Raw genomic sequence first — 17,779 nt, forward strand, 5'->3', positions numbered from 1 at the left:
TGACCATCACATTACTGCTTCTTTTTAACATACAAGGGCTGATCTTTTTCTTTTTTTTTTTTTTTTTTTTTGAGAACTGGTGGCAGACTGAAACTAGGAGCATATGCCTGTGGTATAAATAGCAAAGTGGAAGTATCTGTCATTTGGGGTAGTTTGGTTCTGACTGAACAATTCATAAGCTACAGTTTTGCTTTTTCCCCCCCCTAGAAGTTTAATTTGGGAATTTCTAGAAATCCCAATGAATTGGTGGAGCTCAAGGAGAGGTTACAGTCATTCACGGGATGAATGGGAAACATTTAGAGAGAAAAAAAATGCAAAAGAGAAATATTTAAATGCAGGGAAATCAATGTCAAAAAGTGTTACAGGAACATAAAAGAAGCCAGTCATCTGGATTTTCCTAAATAAACACACACTAACAGCAGTTACACAACTTTTCAGATCACCATAGTGATCTGGAGGACGCTTTACTATTTATTTTTTAAGCAGCAACAAAAAGAAGAAATGGATTTAATGGAATTATATAGACACCTTTTCCCCTTTCAAACATCGAAAGGGTTACAACTGTCTTTGCATTATTAGGCTTTTTATTATTCCACCATAATTGCAGTCCTGCTTTCAGTCACAGCTTCAGCTTACAAGTCTATCAAGTCTAATAGATTTACAAACATAAAGGGGGGAGGGAGAAAGATGATTCTGTATTCAAAAGGCTGTGAACTGTTTTTATTGTGTGTATCTGTCTGTATGAGGGTGAGGGGTAAGGGGAGGAGGGGAGGGTGGGAAAGGACTTGCATTAGAAAGTCCCTCCTTGAAAAGTGTCAAGTCCAACCTGCACAGAATAGGGAAAAGGAGACCCCCAGCAACCTTCAGAAAATAATATAAAAGCAAACCTCAGAGGCAGAAGAAAAAAACCCAAAAGGAGAAGACTGCAGCTTGCAGTAATCTGTAAATGATTGCTGGCAAAGACTGGAGGCTTCAAGCTTGAGCTGTGTTTGTTCCAAAAGAAAGCCAAGAAGGACGGTGTTAATAAAGAGAGATTTAACTGAGGGCTGTGCTCGGAATAAAGTGGGCTACAAAAAGGTCAAATTTGATCAGTTGGAGCAGATTACAAGGGCTTGAAAAGGTAGTGGTGAAGAAATGAAACTGGGACTGTGAAGCAATATAGCACAAGATTGATTTTGGGGGTGGAGAGAAGCTGGGACAAGTGCTTATCAGCTTGAGAAGGAGGAAGAGCTGTGCTGGGTTTGTTGTCATTCCCACACCGAGTAGAGTGCTTTCTGCTTTGTGGTTAGGCTACCCTGCCGTGGGTTGTGTTTGGGGGTTTTTTTATATATATATATTTTATTGTTGTTATTACTAAAATGGTGTCTATAATCTCTGACTTGGATCCTCTGAAAAGCTGGAAAGTTTTAAGGTAGGCCTATGTTTTCTTCTCTTTGGTACAGGCGTTTTTGGTTTAGCCCTAAATTAACTGGAGCTTGAGTTATAAGCGAAATGTGAGCCCTGGGCTTAAGTAAGAGAGGAGTTTCTGGTAATTAGAGCCCTTTTAAGATACAGCAAACCTTTAAGCAGATGTTTAGAGAGACCCGAGGGAGATTTTTAAAATATACTTCTTGGTGTTACAGTGCAGCAAGGAATTCTTTTTTTATTCCTTTTTTTTTTTTTAAGGAGAGATTGCTCCGTAAATTCAAGTTAATAGTAAAGGCTCACACCAGTTGAAACTGCAGGATTAACTCTCTGTTTTCCTCGCAGTGCTCTGCAGGGGAATGGGTGGGAAACTTCAGAGGAGGAAAAAAACCAGCATGAAAGTTGATCAAGAAGGGGAAAATAGTCTTGGGGGAAGGAAGGGGGACAGACGTGCTTGTTTCGTTTTGTTGTTGAAACTTCCACAGTTTGTTGTCCCTCTAAGGCATGTGTTTGATACTGAAAAGTTGCTACTGATTTTTACCTTCAGCACTGCTATTTTTTTTCTTTGAAGAGTGAAAAATGGTAACTCGAACTGCTGAAAGAAGGATAAGGGAAAAAAAAAAAATCACTGTTAATGCCTGCTGCAGATATTAGAACTCCGCAGTGTTAAATGCCCATGTTTAATGCTGCTGTAAGTGCCTAGTTTTGCCTATTGAGAATCCGGACGTGTAAAAAGTTTGCAGATGGTTTGCAGAAACGTCACTAAAATATCGGAACCATCTGGGAACGTAGATGGTGAAATTATACAATTAGTTAAATGTAAAGTTTATTTCCCTCAGCTCTTAAGCAAAACATGAAGCTGCACCTAATACAGTTTGGTTTGTGTTGTTTTTTTTTTTTTTTTTTTAAAGGAGTAAGTTACAGGGATTTTGAGGGGGTATGTGAATTTTATAATAATAATAATGATAATGATAAGTTAAAGTATACTTGAGCATCTTGCTGCAATGTTTTAAAAATTTAATGTGTCCTGAGCTGAAAGAGGAAAACCAACCCTTCAAAAGTCAAACTATAAAGTCTACTTACATGTTTAATTTTTTTTCCTCATATTTGCAGAGCATTGAACTTTCTTTTTTCATAAGTTTACATTTCTCTGACCATCTTCTGAGCCTGTGTGTAGGAATGTGGACTAAGATCCTTTATCCTTATCTGTGATTTGAGACTTGGCCTAGCAGTCTTATTGCAAGTTTAGTTGTTTGGTTGTTTTTTTTTTTTAAAGTCATTTAGGACTGTCAGCCCAGAATGATGAGTTTCTATTTGACTTCCAAAAGTTCCGTGTGGGTGTTAGCTCACATGTAGTTTTGTGCGGGATGGTGGAGTGCAGGGCTGTGATTGGCATCCGGGGCGGGTGGTCAGGCTATGGACCAGAGCCGGGGTGACTTCTGTAAGTCATCGCCAGTGAATGCCAAGAAAGTGTTTTTGCAGAGCTCCATATGTGTTGCCTTACGACGTGCGTGCTCCAGAAAAGCTATCCTAGGAATTATTTTAAAAGTTCATCTAGCTCTGTGAGACTACTTCTGATTCCTCTGCTAGTCAGGTCAGGTGATACCTGCGTTTTGCTGAGTTGAGGGATGACCCAGAGGACTTGAAAGTCGAGAAGATTTAAGGAGGAGACTCTGTTGTCCTCTTGAAGAATTCTGTTTTCTGAGAAAAGGGACATGTTTACACGACTGTAGAAGAAATATCTCCCTGGCACTTCTTCCCTACAGCATGACTGAAGTTTCCCAACTTTGTGTGTGAATCTGGAGATTACGGGTGTATGGACACAGAGTAGGTCAAAGATGCGATTAAGTCAATTTTACTGGACATTTTTTTGTGTAGTTACTGTGTGTGATTACAGCAGCAGCTCTGTACAGACGTGACATTGTGCAGATCAACTGCAGGATGCTGAGGGTTAAGAGGTGGGAAAAGGGAGTATGTAATACAAGTGAAACGATCACTGATAGTAAAAAAAAAAAAAAAGAGCTAGAAGTCAACATGCAGCTCATACGGCTTGCAACTTATTAAATTGTAATGCCACTTCTACCTTTTCTTATTAATTTTAGTTCCTCTTCTGCAGGCCAATTTCCAGCCTGTTCAATGCCTCTGAGCGTACCGTTTTTAGTGTCTCCCCTCCATGTATCAAGGGAGCCTGTAGCTAATATTTCTAAGAAATAGAAGAGTTTCTGTGGGTTTGTCTTAGGCGGCACAAAGCAATTCTTTAAGACCCAAATGAAATGCTGTAGCAAATCCTACAATCAGCTCGCGAGTAGTGTCCTATGGTGGCAAACTCTCAATTTTGTTTTCCTTGTACACCCCCTGTAATTCATTCTGTGACTCGCTCACAGTTTGAGACCTGTTTAGCTGGGAAAAGACTGAAGGATGCAGATGTCGTGGAGGCGGAGGGAATAACTGCATTGGGGCTTAATAATAATTCCCAGGGGCTCAGAGCAGCTGTGGGCTGCCTTGGTGCTGGTTACCCCCGTCTCAGCTGAGCTCTGGCTCCTCTGCCCTGCTCTCCAAATCCCCTAGAAGCACATCCTCTGCCCTCTGAATAATGGTAATAATAAAGGAAAATGTACAATATAACAACAGACAAGGCTTGTGGCTGGTGGTGGAGCCTAACAGGTGGGAGAAGGTGGTGGTGGAGGATGGCAGGGGATTTTGCCAGATTTCACCCAGCAGGGCTGGGAGAGCTAGCAGAGGTATTAAAATAAATAAATGGCAATATGATGTGTACATATAATATTACATCAGGCCTCCCTCTTTCGTTGTCTGTCTGGGGTAGGCCACCGAGAGTTGCAATACTTTCTGGCTCCACGTTACAGCAAGGGGGGAGAAACTCACAGGCTCTAAACACAGTTTAATGTGCAGAACAAAACCCACTTCAGAAAATATTTTCTTTCACTGGATTTCTCGATAGTGAACTGAATATTAAAGTTATTGGAAAGTAATCTGCGAGAGCTCATGGGTTTATTTTTTTTCCTCCTGTTGTCTCTTTTCAGATAAGCTCCCAGTGTAAGATCTATGCTTTGACATTAACACACTGCTGCCTGATCTTCCCTTATGGATGCCTTCTTGCTTTTTGTAGTGTGACTAGAATAAGTGTCATGTCTGTTGTACTCCTTGGAGCCAGGACAGATTGGCAAAACTTCAGGCCTTTTTAAAATCCTTCAGAGCCTTACCAGCAAATGATGTGTGCTCACCCAGACACAGAAATCCCATTTACCTGTCTCTAAAACGATACGGGAGTTGGGATCTAGCCACCCTAATGCATAAGAGAGACTGAGATCAGCTGCTGTGACTCCAGAGACGTTTCTAATCCCTGTTCAAAACTTCCCCTGTACTCCTGGGATGTGGGTTTTTTTCTCCATACCTGACAGGGACAGCTTTGGTTGCTGTTTCTGAAATCAGATCCTGTGCTCTGGGTCCCTACAACAGCAAAAGCAGAGCGGTAGCCAGGCAGGGAAAGGCACAAAAAGGAGGAAAATAAACCAACCTCAAGGCCACGTCTCCTTTGTTGCTTTTTTCCCTTAATTTGACTCCAACAAGGCTAAATGCAGCATTATAAATCACATGAGTTACCTATACAGGGAAGACCTTGTACTCCTTTGCATTCCTGTCTGAAGAAGTATGTGACCTTTCAATGGCTTATTGCTAGGGAAAAAAAAAAAAAGTTGTTTTTAACTTGACTTCGCAACCTCAAGGTGAAATCCAAGCAAAGAGTAGTTTTCACTCAGATGAGCGGTCAACTTACAGTCTGTGAAGCAGGGAATCTTGCTGTACTGCTCTGCATACAGATGATCTGAATTTCACAAGTCCTATTGAACTGGTCCATACAACTTGGGGAGTGGAGTGGGGAACATCTTGTTTGGAACATATGTCCGGCAGACATACCAATTCAAATGTTGTCTCCAAAATGCCATTTTCCACCACACATGCACCACCCAAACAGCTTGTAAATGGTTTGGCTTTTCAGGAAAAAAGCGTTTTTCATGCTTGGCAAGTCAGTGCAGGAGGAGCAATTTCAGCCTTGTTGGTGTTTGTATTGTGAGCTATTTTGGGCAAATAGTCCTATCCACACATGCCGCTCCTGTGATTGCCTGTGAATTAAGATGGGTTAAATAGCTTCAAGGTGTTCAAATTGGGAAAGGGGGGAGGAAAGTACACACAACAGCTCAAATTCAGTTGTTAGCACAGAACAATAAACTAAGGCTCGTTCCTGTTTTGGCTTTTGCCTTCCCATTTTAGCAAAGCTTAAGATAAGGCATCCGGTATTGTATTCAGTATCTGAACAGACCAGTTAAGTGCATGGACCCCCGACACAGAACCACTGTTCAGAAAAGGGGGTAAAAGAAATTATTTCACATGCGCTTTACTCTGAGGACCTGAACAACATTGTCTCCAACCACTACTCAAAACCAAAAGAAAACAAGCCCTGAAAGTTTGACCCAGGGACATAATGCTGGACTCCATCACCACCATGAAATACAGATAATGGAATTTCAGATGTCAGCAGAGAATACAGATTCCCCCGTAATTGCCACAATATGCTCACTTTAAAAAAAAATAAATATGCACAAAAAGAGGGTGTGTGTATCCTGTAATAACTAAAAACACATTTCAGAAATGGTTTTCCAGTTAACCCCTCCAAAAATACAGATTGTGTCAGATGGCACTGAAAGGGATATTAGTGAGGGTCACATAACTCCTGAGTAGTGACACAGATGAGTATCACCAGGGGGATGATGGTTGTTACTAAACTCTGATATATAAAATATGAGCAGCAAGGCATAGTCTGGATTCCTCTGCTTTCAGTTTGAACATGTAACTCTGCAATCACTCAAGTGAGTAATACTGGGATGAAAAATCAGGGCTAGCTATAGTGAAGTATGAGTTTTTAATCACTTTTTCATCTTTTGTATCTGCACTTCCTCTGCACTTTGTAGAGGACAATACTGGCAGGGATTTTTGTTTGGCTTTTTTTCTTAAAAAGGCAGAATATATGGGGTGATTGAAAAAGTAAAGATAACAGAAAATAGCAGATTAGGATGTAACACACTCCTGCATCCATTGTTGATGGCTGAGAAAGTCATCTAGTCCTTCTCTAAGCCTGTGCAGATTTATTCTTGCATCTTTATTTTCGCCTGATTAAAATTCAATATCACTCTTTTCAATAAGAGGTTATTCTCCACTGTTTTACTAAAAACAATCCACTTTTCATATCAAGCCTGTATACAAGCTTATTACATGTTGTTCATTTGGACATGAGTTGTTAAATCTTCCAGGTGCTTTATGGGGGATTTAACCATCCAATTCAAATGAATGCTCTCTCACAAAGAGGTTTACTTACCATTCTGCTATGTTCCTTTGCCTAATTGTTTAAATTGCCCTAACCCCTAAAATGTAACATAAAATTTCTGCACCAGCAACACAGATGTCGAGCAAGAATCTATGATGGTAAGTGTGTAGTAACACTCTCCCAGCCACCAGCGATTTGCAGTTCAGGAACTTCCCATGCCAGCAGTGATGTCTTTTTCTTGATGAATGCTTCCTCCATGAATTTCTCTGGCTGGTATTGCAGTTTTAACTTTGGGCTCACAACATCTTGCAGCAAAGAAGTTCTGTGGTTTGACACACTGGTTACACCTCTGCTAATAAAGCAATGCACTGGAAGGGCTCTTTTATGTGTAAATTTGTCTTGCATCCATGTTTTGGGATATGTGGTAGCTGTTTGGAGTGGTTTCCCTGCTAAGGCCTTGAGACATTGAGTTTAGGTTCCTTTCTTTTGAGGGGAGGGACAGGTTGTGTTGGTTTTGCATCTATTATACGCCAAAATTTCATTCATGACTGGTGATTAGTGACATCCAGTTACATGGATGCACGTTTCGCAGGATGCAGGTAAAAACAGGATCATCCTTTCCTACATGCATTACTTAATCATACTGACTTTCATTTACTATTTCACCATCTTCATCTCTTAAATCAATGAGAGTCCTAGTGTACTTCTGCAGATCTCTGCAGCTCTTTCATAACTAACCCATTGCAAATTTTAAGCTTTGTCTAGTTCTGTGCTCAGTGGAACTGAAATAAGGAGGAAATGCCGGTAGAAAGGAAAGGTAGCTGGGCAGTGGCAGTGTTACATTGTGCCTTGAGAGATAAGATTATAATTTCAAGCTTTTCCCAGGCTCTCTGTGTCAGTTTGGATGAGTTACTTAATCTCTGTGTGCCGCAGTTCTCACCGGTAAAATGGAGTTGTTTATACCTGTCTTATCTACTTTGGCTGTAAACTTTTCATGGCTATAGAGATGTCCAGCTCTGTACAGAGCTCACAGCAGTGAGGGCTCAGCCTTGGGCTGGGCTTTTCGCTGCCTGCCCTCATAAAAATAATTTACTTAAGTGAAACTAGAATTTAACTCTTTTGAGAACAAGTAATTCCTTGCTCATTGACTAAAACCCTTTCTTCAGTATTTCTGCCTTTGCAAGGCAGCTCCACAGACAAGCCACTAAAATTCCTCGCGCACAGCAGCTTTTTTGCAAAAAGTTGTTAGGCTGAAGCTGGTTGAAGCCTGGAACCCAGAGCTGAATGATCTGGCTGAGTTTTGCCTAATGGCAAATTACTTAGCTTGGCGGTTTGGGTTCCTTATTTTTCCCCTTTCGGGTTTTTTTTTCATGTGTGTGTGATGCTTCTGTTCAGTAACTCTTTATAAAACTTTGTAAGCTCAGTTACTGTTCTGCTTTATTAAACCCCCCCTTCCAAGCTCAGTCTCTCCTTTGGTACACAGTTCCTTCTCTGCATAGCTGTTCTTTTCATGTCTGATAGTGGCACGTGTGAATAATTCTTTTCATAGGCTCTTTTCTTGCTCTCCTTCGTTTTTCTAACCCCCTCCCCAGTTGATGCACAACTTTACTCCCCTGTGTTTCGTCACCTTCGTCCAGCGATACCTGTGCCACCTGACATTTTCCCAGCATCGGTAGCGTACCCTGCTGTCCCCATGGAGGGGCGTCATTAGAGGAATGAAGTTCTAGTAGTTATTATTCCAGCCGTCATTATTACAGCATTGCCTATAGAACAGGCTTCGTTTTGTTCAAGAGAGATTCACTGAAGATCTCTTGCACTCCTGCTAGTCTCAAGGTGCTGTACCAAGGACGGAGAAACCAGGGAGATTTGCAGTCTCTCTTGCTGGGCCTTTACATCAAGATCCAGTAGATTTTCCTTTGCTTGACCTCTGTAGGAGCTTAATTTCTTATCTGTAAGGAAAACGCTCTAACTGTTCCCTGTGGGTGTTGTCTGGCGGGTATCGCTGTCTCCCAAGGAACCTGTTCAGACTTCAGGAGCTCTAATACTCCTGCAAAATGCTCTGTGGCACTAAAGAAATTCTTAGCATAACCTAAACCTTATATTTATCCAATCTCTTTTATATGAGCAGCTGAACATGCTTCTACTGATTATATTCCAATTTTCCTTAATAAAAAAAAAAAAACCAACAAAAACAAAACCAAAAAAACCCCAAACCACATAGGAATTGCATTTCTGTATAACTTTCTCGGGTGCTTTTTCTTTGATTGTGTGTGTTTCCTCATGTTTCATCACAAGTGGAAGAGGATCCTCTGTTTTTTTATTCCTTATCTGGGAAACTCCACCCATCTCCTGTGGACAGAGTTCATTCTGATCATTCATTATAGGATATTTGTTCTTGAGTTGGTCCCAAGCTGGTATTAGTGGACCACTTTGTTACTGAGCTCCTGTTGATCTGCAGATACTGACTTTTTGTTGTTGTTTATTTGTTTTTTCCAAATGAGTTTTAAAAATGAAGATTTTCTAAAGGTACAAATATTGGGAGGCTCCAGCAATTATCACAATAATTGTACTGTCTCTCTCTTTTGTTGAACATGTGGATTTCAGATTATTGGAAAAATTTGTCATGTCAGTTGTGCTAGATTTCTTTCTTTTCTTTTTCAGAGGTCAAGTTAAATTGTCTGTAGCCAGTTATCTTCAAGAAATGCTTTATATAGATATTTTGTATTTCTTAAAAAATTAATTTACTTGTTCAGGTAACTTTGCAAGTCTTCAGCAGTGGAAGATTGATTCTCAACTTAACATACTTGAACTGCAGATTACATTTATATATTAAATTAGTAGATCAGTGGAGCCAGAACTTAGTTGGGGTTGGAAATTTTGGTATGACTTCTGAGTGATTTGATTAAGCATATTCCATCGAAGAATTTATAAGATAATATGGAAAGCTTTAAAGTAAAAAGGGGGAGAGGTTAGTTTTTTCTTTAGTTTTAAGACTCTTTTAAATAGGGTTCTTGGTTTCCAGGTCCCAAAGAAAACAGTGATGTATTATAGAAAGGACTTCAAGTAAGCCTTTGAAGCAGTGGACATTCCAGTTCTGAAAAATATGTGGACTTAATAATCTTTCTGCACAAAGAATAGGTTATAAATATAGAAGTGAATTAATCTACATGTGTCACCCCAGCACTACTCTTCCTGTTACGCTCATCCTGAACCAGGAGGCACTGGCAGATTTCAAGCTGAGACTATCTAATTCTGCAAATAGTCACTAAATTCACCTTCAAGCATTTGCAGGTTGAATTTCACTTCTCAGACTCTTAGGCTGTAATTAATCTTTGCTTTAAGCAAGCAAGGGGTTACTGCATATTAATCAGAGGTGGTTTCTAGTCCCTGGGAGGTTTGCATGGCTCTCCATGCAGCTTCCTTCCAGAAGTACTGGGTCTGTGATCTGTGTTATGTATTTCAGCCTTAATTTTTACGTGCCCTGTCGGTAGAGCTGCTGGGCATATTTGCTAACTTGGCACTTCAGCTGGGCATCCTTTCTGCCCCAGTGTGGTCTTAGGGAAGAATTTCAGTCCCACCAGTAGCTGGCATTGCTGAGGCTGGTGGGTGTCCCTGCAGCCCTTGGACTTCCCCCTTGTTGGAAAAACTGACCTTGCCAGGAATTGCAAAATGTCATTGACTGGGGTCAAGTTTCGGCTGGACATGCCAAAATAAAGGATTTTTGTAGCCTGGGAAGAATTACGGGCTTGGAAGGGGGAGATAGGTATTAAAGGTTTCAAATGGGGTGATGGGGAGAAAAGTATTTAAACAGTGATGTAAACTTTCATTGACTCCAACAGGAATTAATTGGCAGGGTCTTTAATGTGACTTTTGGGGTTAGATTTCCAGCTGACACAAACTGACAAAGCTCCATTGAGCAAGATCTACTGACTGAGAGTAACTAGGATTTGGGCCCCATGTGTTTTGCAGAAGACTTGACATCTTTCTTTTGATACATAAGTTTCTGGATCTAATAGGAGAAAAAATGTTTTGGTCAGAGCACTTACTCTATTAATTAATTCCAGCCTGTTGATGCCCAGTTTTACACCACCTGAAGTCTGGACTCTAAAAAGCTCTTGGGAATAAGGTTACATTAAGTTTTAATTTTCTAGTTATTTTTTTCCTGTATTTAAAAGAAACAGATGACCTAGCTCTTTGCTCTTTAGTCAGCATTCAAGTAGACTAATAAATTTAGCATAATCTATTAACAAACCTAAACCTATGACATTCTAGGTTGCAGACAAGCTGTGTAAACTAACTATATAAGTTGCATACCAACTCTAAATCATTGGAAAGTGGTGGTAGGAGAAACTAAACTTGCTGTATTGTAGAGTAACTTTTTTTTTTGCTACCTGTTTAAGCTGAAAGTTTCCTGATTTTTGCAAAGGGATTTTTTTTATCTCTTTTTACTGCTGCAAAAGCAGTTTGTATTTTTAACCCAGAGCATCGTGGTTCCCATATATAGCTCTGAGACTGCTCTTAGGCTGAGTTCACATCTCCTTGTTGTTTGCTGAGAGTTGTAGCTACATCTGTGGACAGTAAGTTGCTCTGTTTGCCATGAAATTCATTAAAATCTGTAGTTAATGAGAGCTTACATCATGCACACAGGTCTTACAAGTGCAACTGCAGAGTCTTATTACATGATGCCTCAAAGCTGGCTAGGTGGCTATTTTATGTGGACTTTGAGGTCTTCTCTTACATCTTGACTCTTATCCTTTTCATAAGGAGAATTTAAAAGCAGTCTCAGTTCTCCACCTCCACACCCCAGAGAAAAAGCAAGTTACTCTTTTACTAAGAGGTCCCCTAATTTAAAAGTAAACCCCTCTAGCAATACTTTCTTTAGTAAGCTAAGATCTAAATTTTTTCTGTTAGTATCAGTCTGGGATGCAGTTATTGCACTTTACATCCTTTGTTCCCTATCTTAACTGTAGATACTGTACAACCGTCCACAGCAGAGTGTCCAACAACAAAAATAGGTATTTATTCTTGCAGTGACAAAATAGCAAAAGAACTTTGATCTACTGCAAAGAAAATTCATGTTGTTCACATTGGTATGGTTCAGTAAAAGCAACGAGAAGAATGAGCATGGATGAAGCTGCAGGTCCAATTCCAGGTGGCATAACTTTATCCTGTTTACATGCAGATAAGAAGTTACCTTTGCCAGAATTATTTTTGCTACAGTTGCAGATGTTTACTGGGCAGGCATCATAGCAGGAAAGTCCTAGGAAAAGACTTCAGTTAATTTCCAGAAAAAAAAAATCATAGTCACTGTTTAAGAAAAATAAAACACCTTAAAACAAAATGTTCTGTAATGTACAGAAACCTAGCTTGAAAGTATCGTGTACCTGTATTAATCTGACTGTACTAGTCGTTGCCTTGTTTTCCCATTAAACTCTCTGCAAGATATTACAGGGTTGTTTGTACATCGTGTATCGGCAATTCAGACTGTGGATTAAATTTAAGCAGATATTATGAAAATACAGTCTATAACAACAGGGGGAAAACAAGCTCTGTTGATGAAAACGAGCCATGTGTACAGTGAGCTTGTGATTTGGACATGAAACAATGGTGGGCTCCAGGTTGCAACATCACAAAACATGACAATTTGGAGGAAAGAATGAGTTCTGCATTTATTCCCCCCCTCCCCACCCCGATTTGTTCTTATAATACACAACAGCAGTCAGACCACACAGGAAGTTTGCACAAATCTACATGGTGAAAGTGGGGTGGGAAAGCAGAACTAGTTCAGCAGCAAAGGGTTAGGCATTTTTTCCTTCTTCAGCAGCTGGAAGCTTACTGTGGTACTACAGAATAAAATCAGCTTTGCGGGGAGGAAGCTCTATAATCAGTATGTATGATGGTTTCTTAAGATGTGATCATCTGGAACAGAGCAGTTACCTATATATGGTATCTTTGTATCTTCTCAGTAGTAGCAGCCAATTTTGAATTCCTTCAGGAAGATGATAAAAAATGTGCCTTAACTGAGGGGTTCCAGCAATAGTTGGCTAATAATTTCAGACCTAGAAGGACTTCCTTATGAGGAGTATTTAATTACAGAGGCAAAGAGTTGTACAGAATAACAAGCGCTTCTCAGAAATGGTGATTTAGGCTTTTGTTGTTTGAATTTTGTCGTAACACAAAGGGGAAAAAAAAAATCTAGTGGGAGATTTGAAACCAATAACCCGCATGACAATTAGCTCGCAGGATACTGTGCCAGTAGATACCATGGAGGCCAAATGCTTAGAATTGGAAAAAAATTATTTTTATGGATGATGAGAACATCTACAATTAGGTAGGATTAAAATGGATGGGGAAGAATATAAGTCCTGATGCTTTGGCCAACTACTATCTGAGGTTGAGAAGAATCTTTCCTTATTTGGCAACATATCCCTATCCGTGTAGGCTTTTTGTACCTCTTAGAGATGGAAGGTCATATAAAACAAACTCCCGTCTGATCCCAAGAGACAATTCCTGTGTTATACAAGAGTGTTTTTAAATCCTACTAATTGAGTTTTCTTTCCTAATACTGAATTCTAACAGCTTTTACCTTATTGATGCAATGCATGAGGCAAAAGAAAGAATAAATCTTTCAAGCCTTCTGTTACAAAAGAATACACTTTTATTCAACAGTATTATATACAGTATCTTAACCACTTTCTGGACCGATGAGTTCCACAGGGTAATTTTGCATTGCATTAAAATAATTATCCATCACCATTTGAACTTCGTGTACTCTCAGATAGGTAAATTGTATACTTTAGCAAACCAGCATGCATTCCGAAATTGTTATGGGAAAGATTTGCATTAGAAAAATGTAGACTTCCTCCCCCTCGTTCTCATGACAAAAATCTCCATACACAATAGCTGTACTGCCACATGTCATGGGGACATTGTGTAAATTACAGAGTTACAAATTTGTCAGCCTAACCAAATGTCTGAAAGAATAATGTCATATTAGTTATATTTCAGCTGTAAGCCTGGCCTGTTTTAACCTTGATTTGTGTGGCAGCTAGCCATACCAACAGCTTGTGCATGGTTGATTATAAACAACTTTGTTTTAATGTAACAAGATTCTCATTTAATTCCTGGGAGCTTGATGCAATGGTGATCAAAGATAAATTCAGACATATCCCTGAGGTAAAGCATTAGATTAGACTGACCAGAAAAGACAGGGTTCTGAAGATTTCAAGATCATAAGATCTTTCGTATGTTGTAATTCAAGCTTTCTGAAGTTGGATAGCGCACCTGAAAATATATAGATGGAGAACTGCCTTGCGTGTAAGCAAGCCTTGATATAATTTGGACTAGTTTTGATTTTCAGTTAATTCTACTTGTGTGCGGAAGGTCCTGTATGTTCAAGCAAGATTTTTTTTTTCTTGTTTTTAGAAAAGCTTTATTCATTTGGGAATGCAAGATATTTTTCCTCTGCATTATCTTTCCATATTAGGGATGAAAAGTTTATTCTGGAAGAGTTGGAACCCTTGAAATCTCTTTTCTTTGTTTGGCATTTGCGTGTGTGTCTTAGTTAGATCCTCTTCTGCTGAATCAGATGCAGGGGAGGGGGGTCCTGCTTTGGGTTTTTTTGATACTTCTTGTGGTTTCAGTGTTGTTAGGGGCTTTTTTGGGGGGGGGTCCCCCTTTTCTTTTTTCCTCTTTATTATTATTTCATTTGTTTTGGGGTGGGTTTTATTTTGGCTTGGGTTTTTGTTTGGATTTGTGGGGGTTTGGGTTTTTTGGGGGAGCGGAGGGGGGGTTGTTTGGGGTTTTTTTTGTTGGTGAGGATTAAAATTGTCCTTGTCTGAAGCAGTGTACCTGAGAGGCTCTCCGTCTTTACTTGACTGCCTATTTTCAGGAGGCTTAAGACAATTTAGTATTTTTGAGATTACCGCCTCCTTGCCAAGCATCTCAGAAACTGGGCAAGAAGTTCAAAAAGGTGGGAGGAATTAAGCTAACATTTGTATGTGACTATACTTAAGACATCTGCTTCCTAAAGAGGGCAGGAAGGGGCTACGATGTTCACTTTATTTTGAAATCAGCAATAGTCAGCTTAGATCTGTAAATGTCAAATTTGAGGGTTTTGGTTACGTGAACATCAAAACTTGACTTGAACCTTTGAGTGGTTCTTAAGTTTGTGGCGAACTGAATGAAATTGCAGGAATGATCCTTAATGTAATTACCTCAATAAATTCCTGCTACTTTGCAGCTTTACGTTCTTTCTTTGTAAATAGCTGATTTTGAACATTCCCTCTTTCCCTACTCTTGCCTTCAGAATCAAACCTTTACACAAAGATGGGTGGTAAGGTTGGGAAAAATTTTGGGTTTTCCCTTTTTTTTTTTTTATTTTTCTTTCCCCATCAAGTCTTCAATTCCTGAGTTTTTTGTTTGAGAGAGCAACAATATAAACCATGAACTTTAATTTTCTGTGTTGTGTTGTCAATGACGAGTGGGGAAACAGGAGTAATAACCTAAGGTCCTTCATTATGAGTTTGATATTTGTATATATAATATAGTGTTGCCCTTCACCCTGGTGTTGGGAAATCTTTAGAAGTAAAGACAATTAATCCAGTGCTGCCAGTTTTCATAGTTAGAAATTTCCTTGGGTCTGGCAAAAATGCTTATGCGAATGGGGATTTCTAGTCCATAAACACACAGGAAAAGGCACAGATGCTCACATGTACACAAAGACTTTTAAGGTAAATAACCTTTTGTTCAGTCAGAAAGTAAAAATGCACAAATTTGCTAGTATTTTTTCTTTATATATATAATATCACATAGTGGGGTTTTCTTTACATCTACTCTAAGATTATTGCACAACTTTAGGATTTGCTTGGAGACCTACATTTCTTTTGTGGTTGTCAGTCCATGAATTTTTGAAACAGGAACAGCAGAAAGATTTCTGACCTGGTAACAAAAATTACTCTTCTAAATTCCGCATGAGCTTCCGACCAAATGTTCACTTCTCTTTCAGCTGCGATATTTCCCCCTCCGTCTGGACTACTTGTGATAGGTTTCTTGACTCAAAATGGAAGCATCGGTCCTGTTTCTGGGCCAAATTTTTATGGTCCTTTTAAATGCGTACTATAGAAACTACGTAAAACTCCTGCCCAACATCCACAGAAGACATCAGCTTGTGAAGATTTCTGACAGTGTGCTTCAGGGACAGATTTTAAGTCATTTCAAATAGTTTAGTTCTTTTATATTCTCATGCTTATGGCTTTCTGTTTTTAAGACCTGTTATTTTTAAGAGTTCATACCAGTACTAATCAATCTTAGCTGCATGTCCCCAGATTATGTATGAAGACAATGTATTTATGATTTTATTTGTCAAAGAAGACTCTACGCCAAACCAAAGGCTTAATAATCAGTGAGTGCTGGGTGGGGATCTTTTTTGTTTAGCTGTGTTTGTCCTGGAGATTGTTAGGCTGAACTATTTGTTTAAAAGAAACAAAATGAAAATGAGAGGTCTGTAGCCAAGTTTTCAAATGATCCTCTTGCTCACTGGCACTCACTGAGACAGGAAAAGTGATGGCTAGTGCTTCAAAAATCCTTCGTGCTATCATTTTTTGGAATTTGAGCTCCTAAGAGAGTTTGGCCTTTTGCCTGCATCCTCAGATTAGCCTGAGCACTGGGGTTTTTTTCCGATCTGCACAGTCTAAAATTAAGGCATTGATTGGGAAGGTTTTAAGCCAGTTCTTGTTAAAGCATCTGCTTCGAGGTACTAGCCACCTTAACTGTTCTTGACTTCAAAGAGTGTCGATGATTGAGTTTCATACTGTCATATCAAAACAGAAACAGACCCCCAGTTTGGCTTTCATTAGATTTTGAACCTCTCCTGCCGTTTCTTCTCTGCAAATCTCAATTGTTTCTAATACTGTGTTTAACTTTGCTGTGAACTTTTGTTTGGCAAAGGAACGTATTTGCTTGTTTGGGGCAGGCTGAGTTTTACTCTTTGCTTGAATTTCCTGGTGTTCTCCAAAATCACAGTGGCTTACTTGGGAATCCTGCCAGTGTTTTAGACTTCAAATAGTGATAGTAAGATTTGTGTGCTCATTTGAGGCTTACATAAGGCTAAAGCTAATATTTGTGGGCATGATTAAATGTGTTTGGTATTTTGGGGGGAGAGGGATGTATCTAGCTTATGAGTTATACTTGCTGCCTTGTGGGGATTCTTATGAAATGTAGCAGCAACTCAACAAGTTCTCTAGGAGATGGAGAGTTAATGCATAATGCTGATACTCATAAATCAGTAGATTAGCGCCTGCCTTACATCTCTTAATAGAAATAGCAGAAAACAACAATCTTACCAACATACATCTAATCAGTAAACTAGTGTTGTGTTCATATAGAAAATAGATTTTTATCATTCTTCTGCTTCACCATGTGACACTGCAGTGAAGCACTTGCAGGAGATGAGTTAATACATGTTTGGCGACGGTTGCAGGCCAAAAAAACCAAACACAAAAATAATGATTACTAACATGAGGCAGATAATTGGGATGGGAGGGTGAATGTCCACATTTGAACTTTTGAACTGTCAAGCATAAAAGCCTGCTGCTTCCTCTCTGCAACTGCTAAGAAGCTTGTAAATTTTGTGAACACCTGGACTAAACAAAAGTGGCATGTGCTAAGTCTTCCAGTTAATAAAGAGAGATGACGCTGAGGCATCAATTAGCAGGCTGATCACTTGTTGTTCTTCTGCACATAGACTATTTTGATTGGTAAATGCGAAGTTTGGGGGCCCAGAAAGAAGAGGAGGCTGAAAGGATGTGTTCCTAGAAAGAAGTGGTCTTAGAGAGGAGGAGGAGAAGAAGGCTTAGAAAGAAGATGAAGGTCACAACTGGAGGAAAGATCTGGGAAGTGAAGCAAGTCCTGGAGATGAGGAAGATAGGTAGAGATGAATATTGGGGGATGCCTGGAGACCTTGGCCAGTGATGTCCAAGATGGATAACTGCAAGCAGTGGCACAGCATGGACCAACACAACGTCTTCCCTGACCTTC

The 17,779-nt window shown here is 39.6% G+C and overlaps 1 protein-coding gene across 1 annotated transcript in view; it reads left to right on the forward strand.

Moving 5' to 3' along the window:
* Positions 1 to 1,066: 1,066 nt before the first annotated feature.
* The window catches only part of CELF2 (CUGBP Elav-like family member 2), a 374,910-nt gene continuing 358,197 nt past the window's right edge, over positions 1,067 to 17,779 (forward strand). The window contains exon 1 of the mRNA XM_075024683.1: positions 1,067 to 1,411. Coding sequence (XP_074880784.1) covers positions 1,359 to 1,411 — 53 coding nt within the window. The 5' untranslated portion in view covers positions 1,067 to 1,358. The remainder of the gene's footprint in view (positions 1,412 to 17,779) is intronic.

This window comes from Buteo buteo, chromosome 4 (assembly GCF_964188355.1).
Source record: "Buteo buteo chromosome 4, bButBut1.hap1.1, whole genome shotgun sequence".
Classification (NCBI taxonomy): Eukaryota; Metazoa; Chordata; class Aves; order Accipitriformes; family Accipitridae; genus Buteo; species Buteo buteo.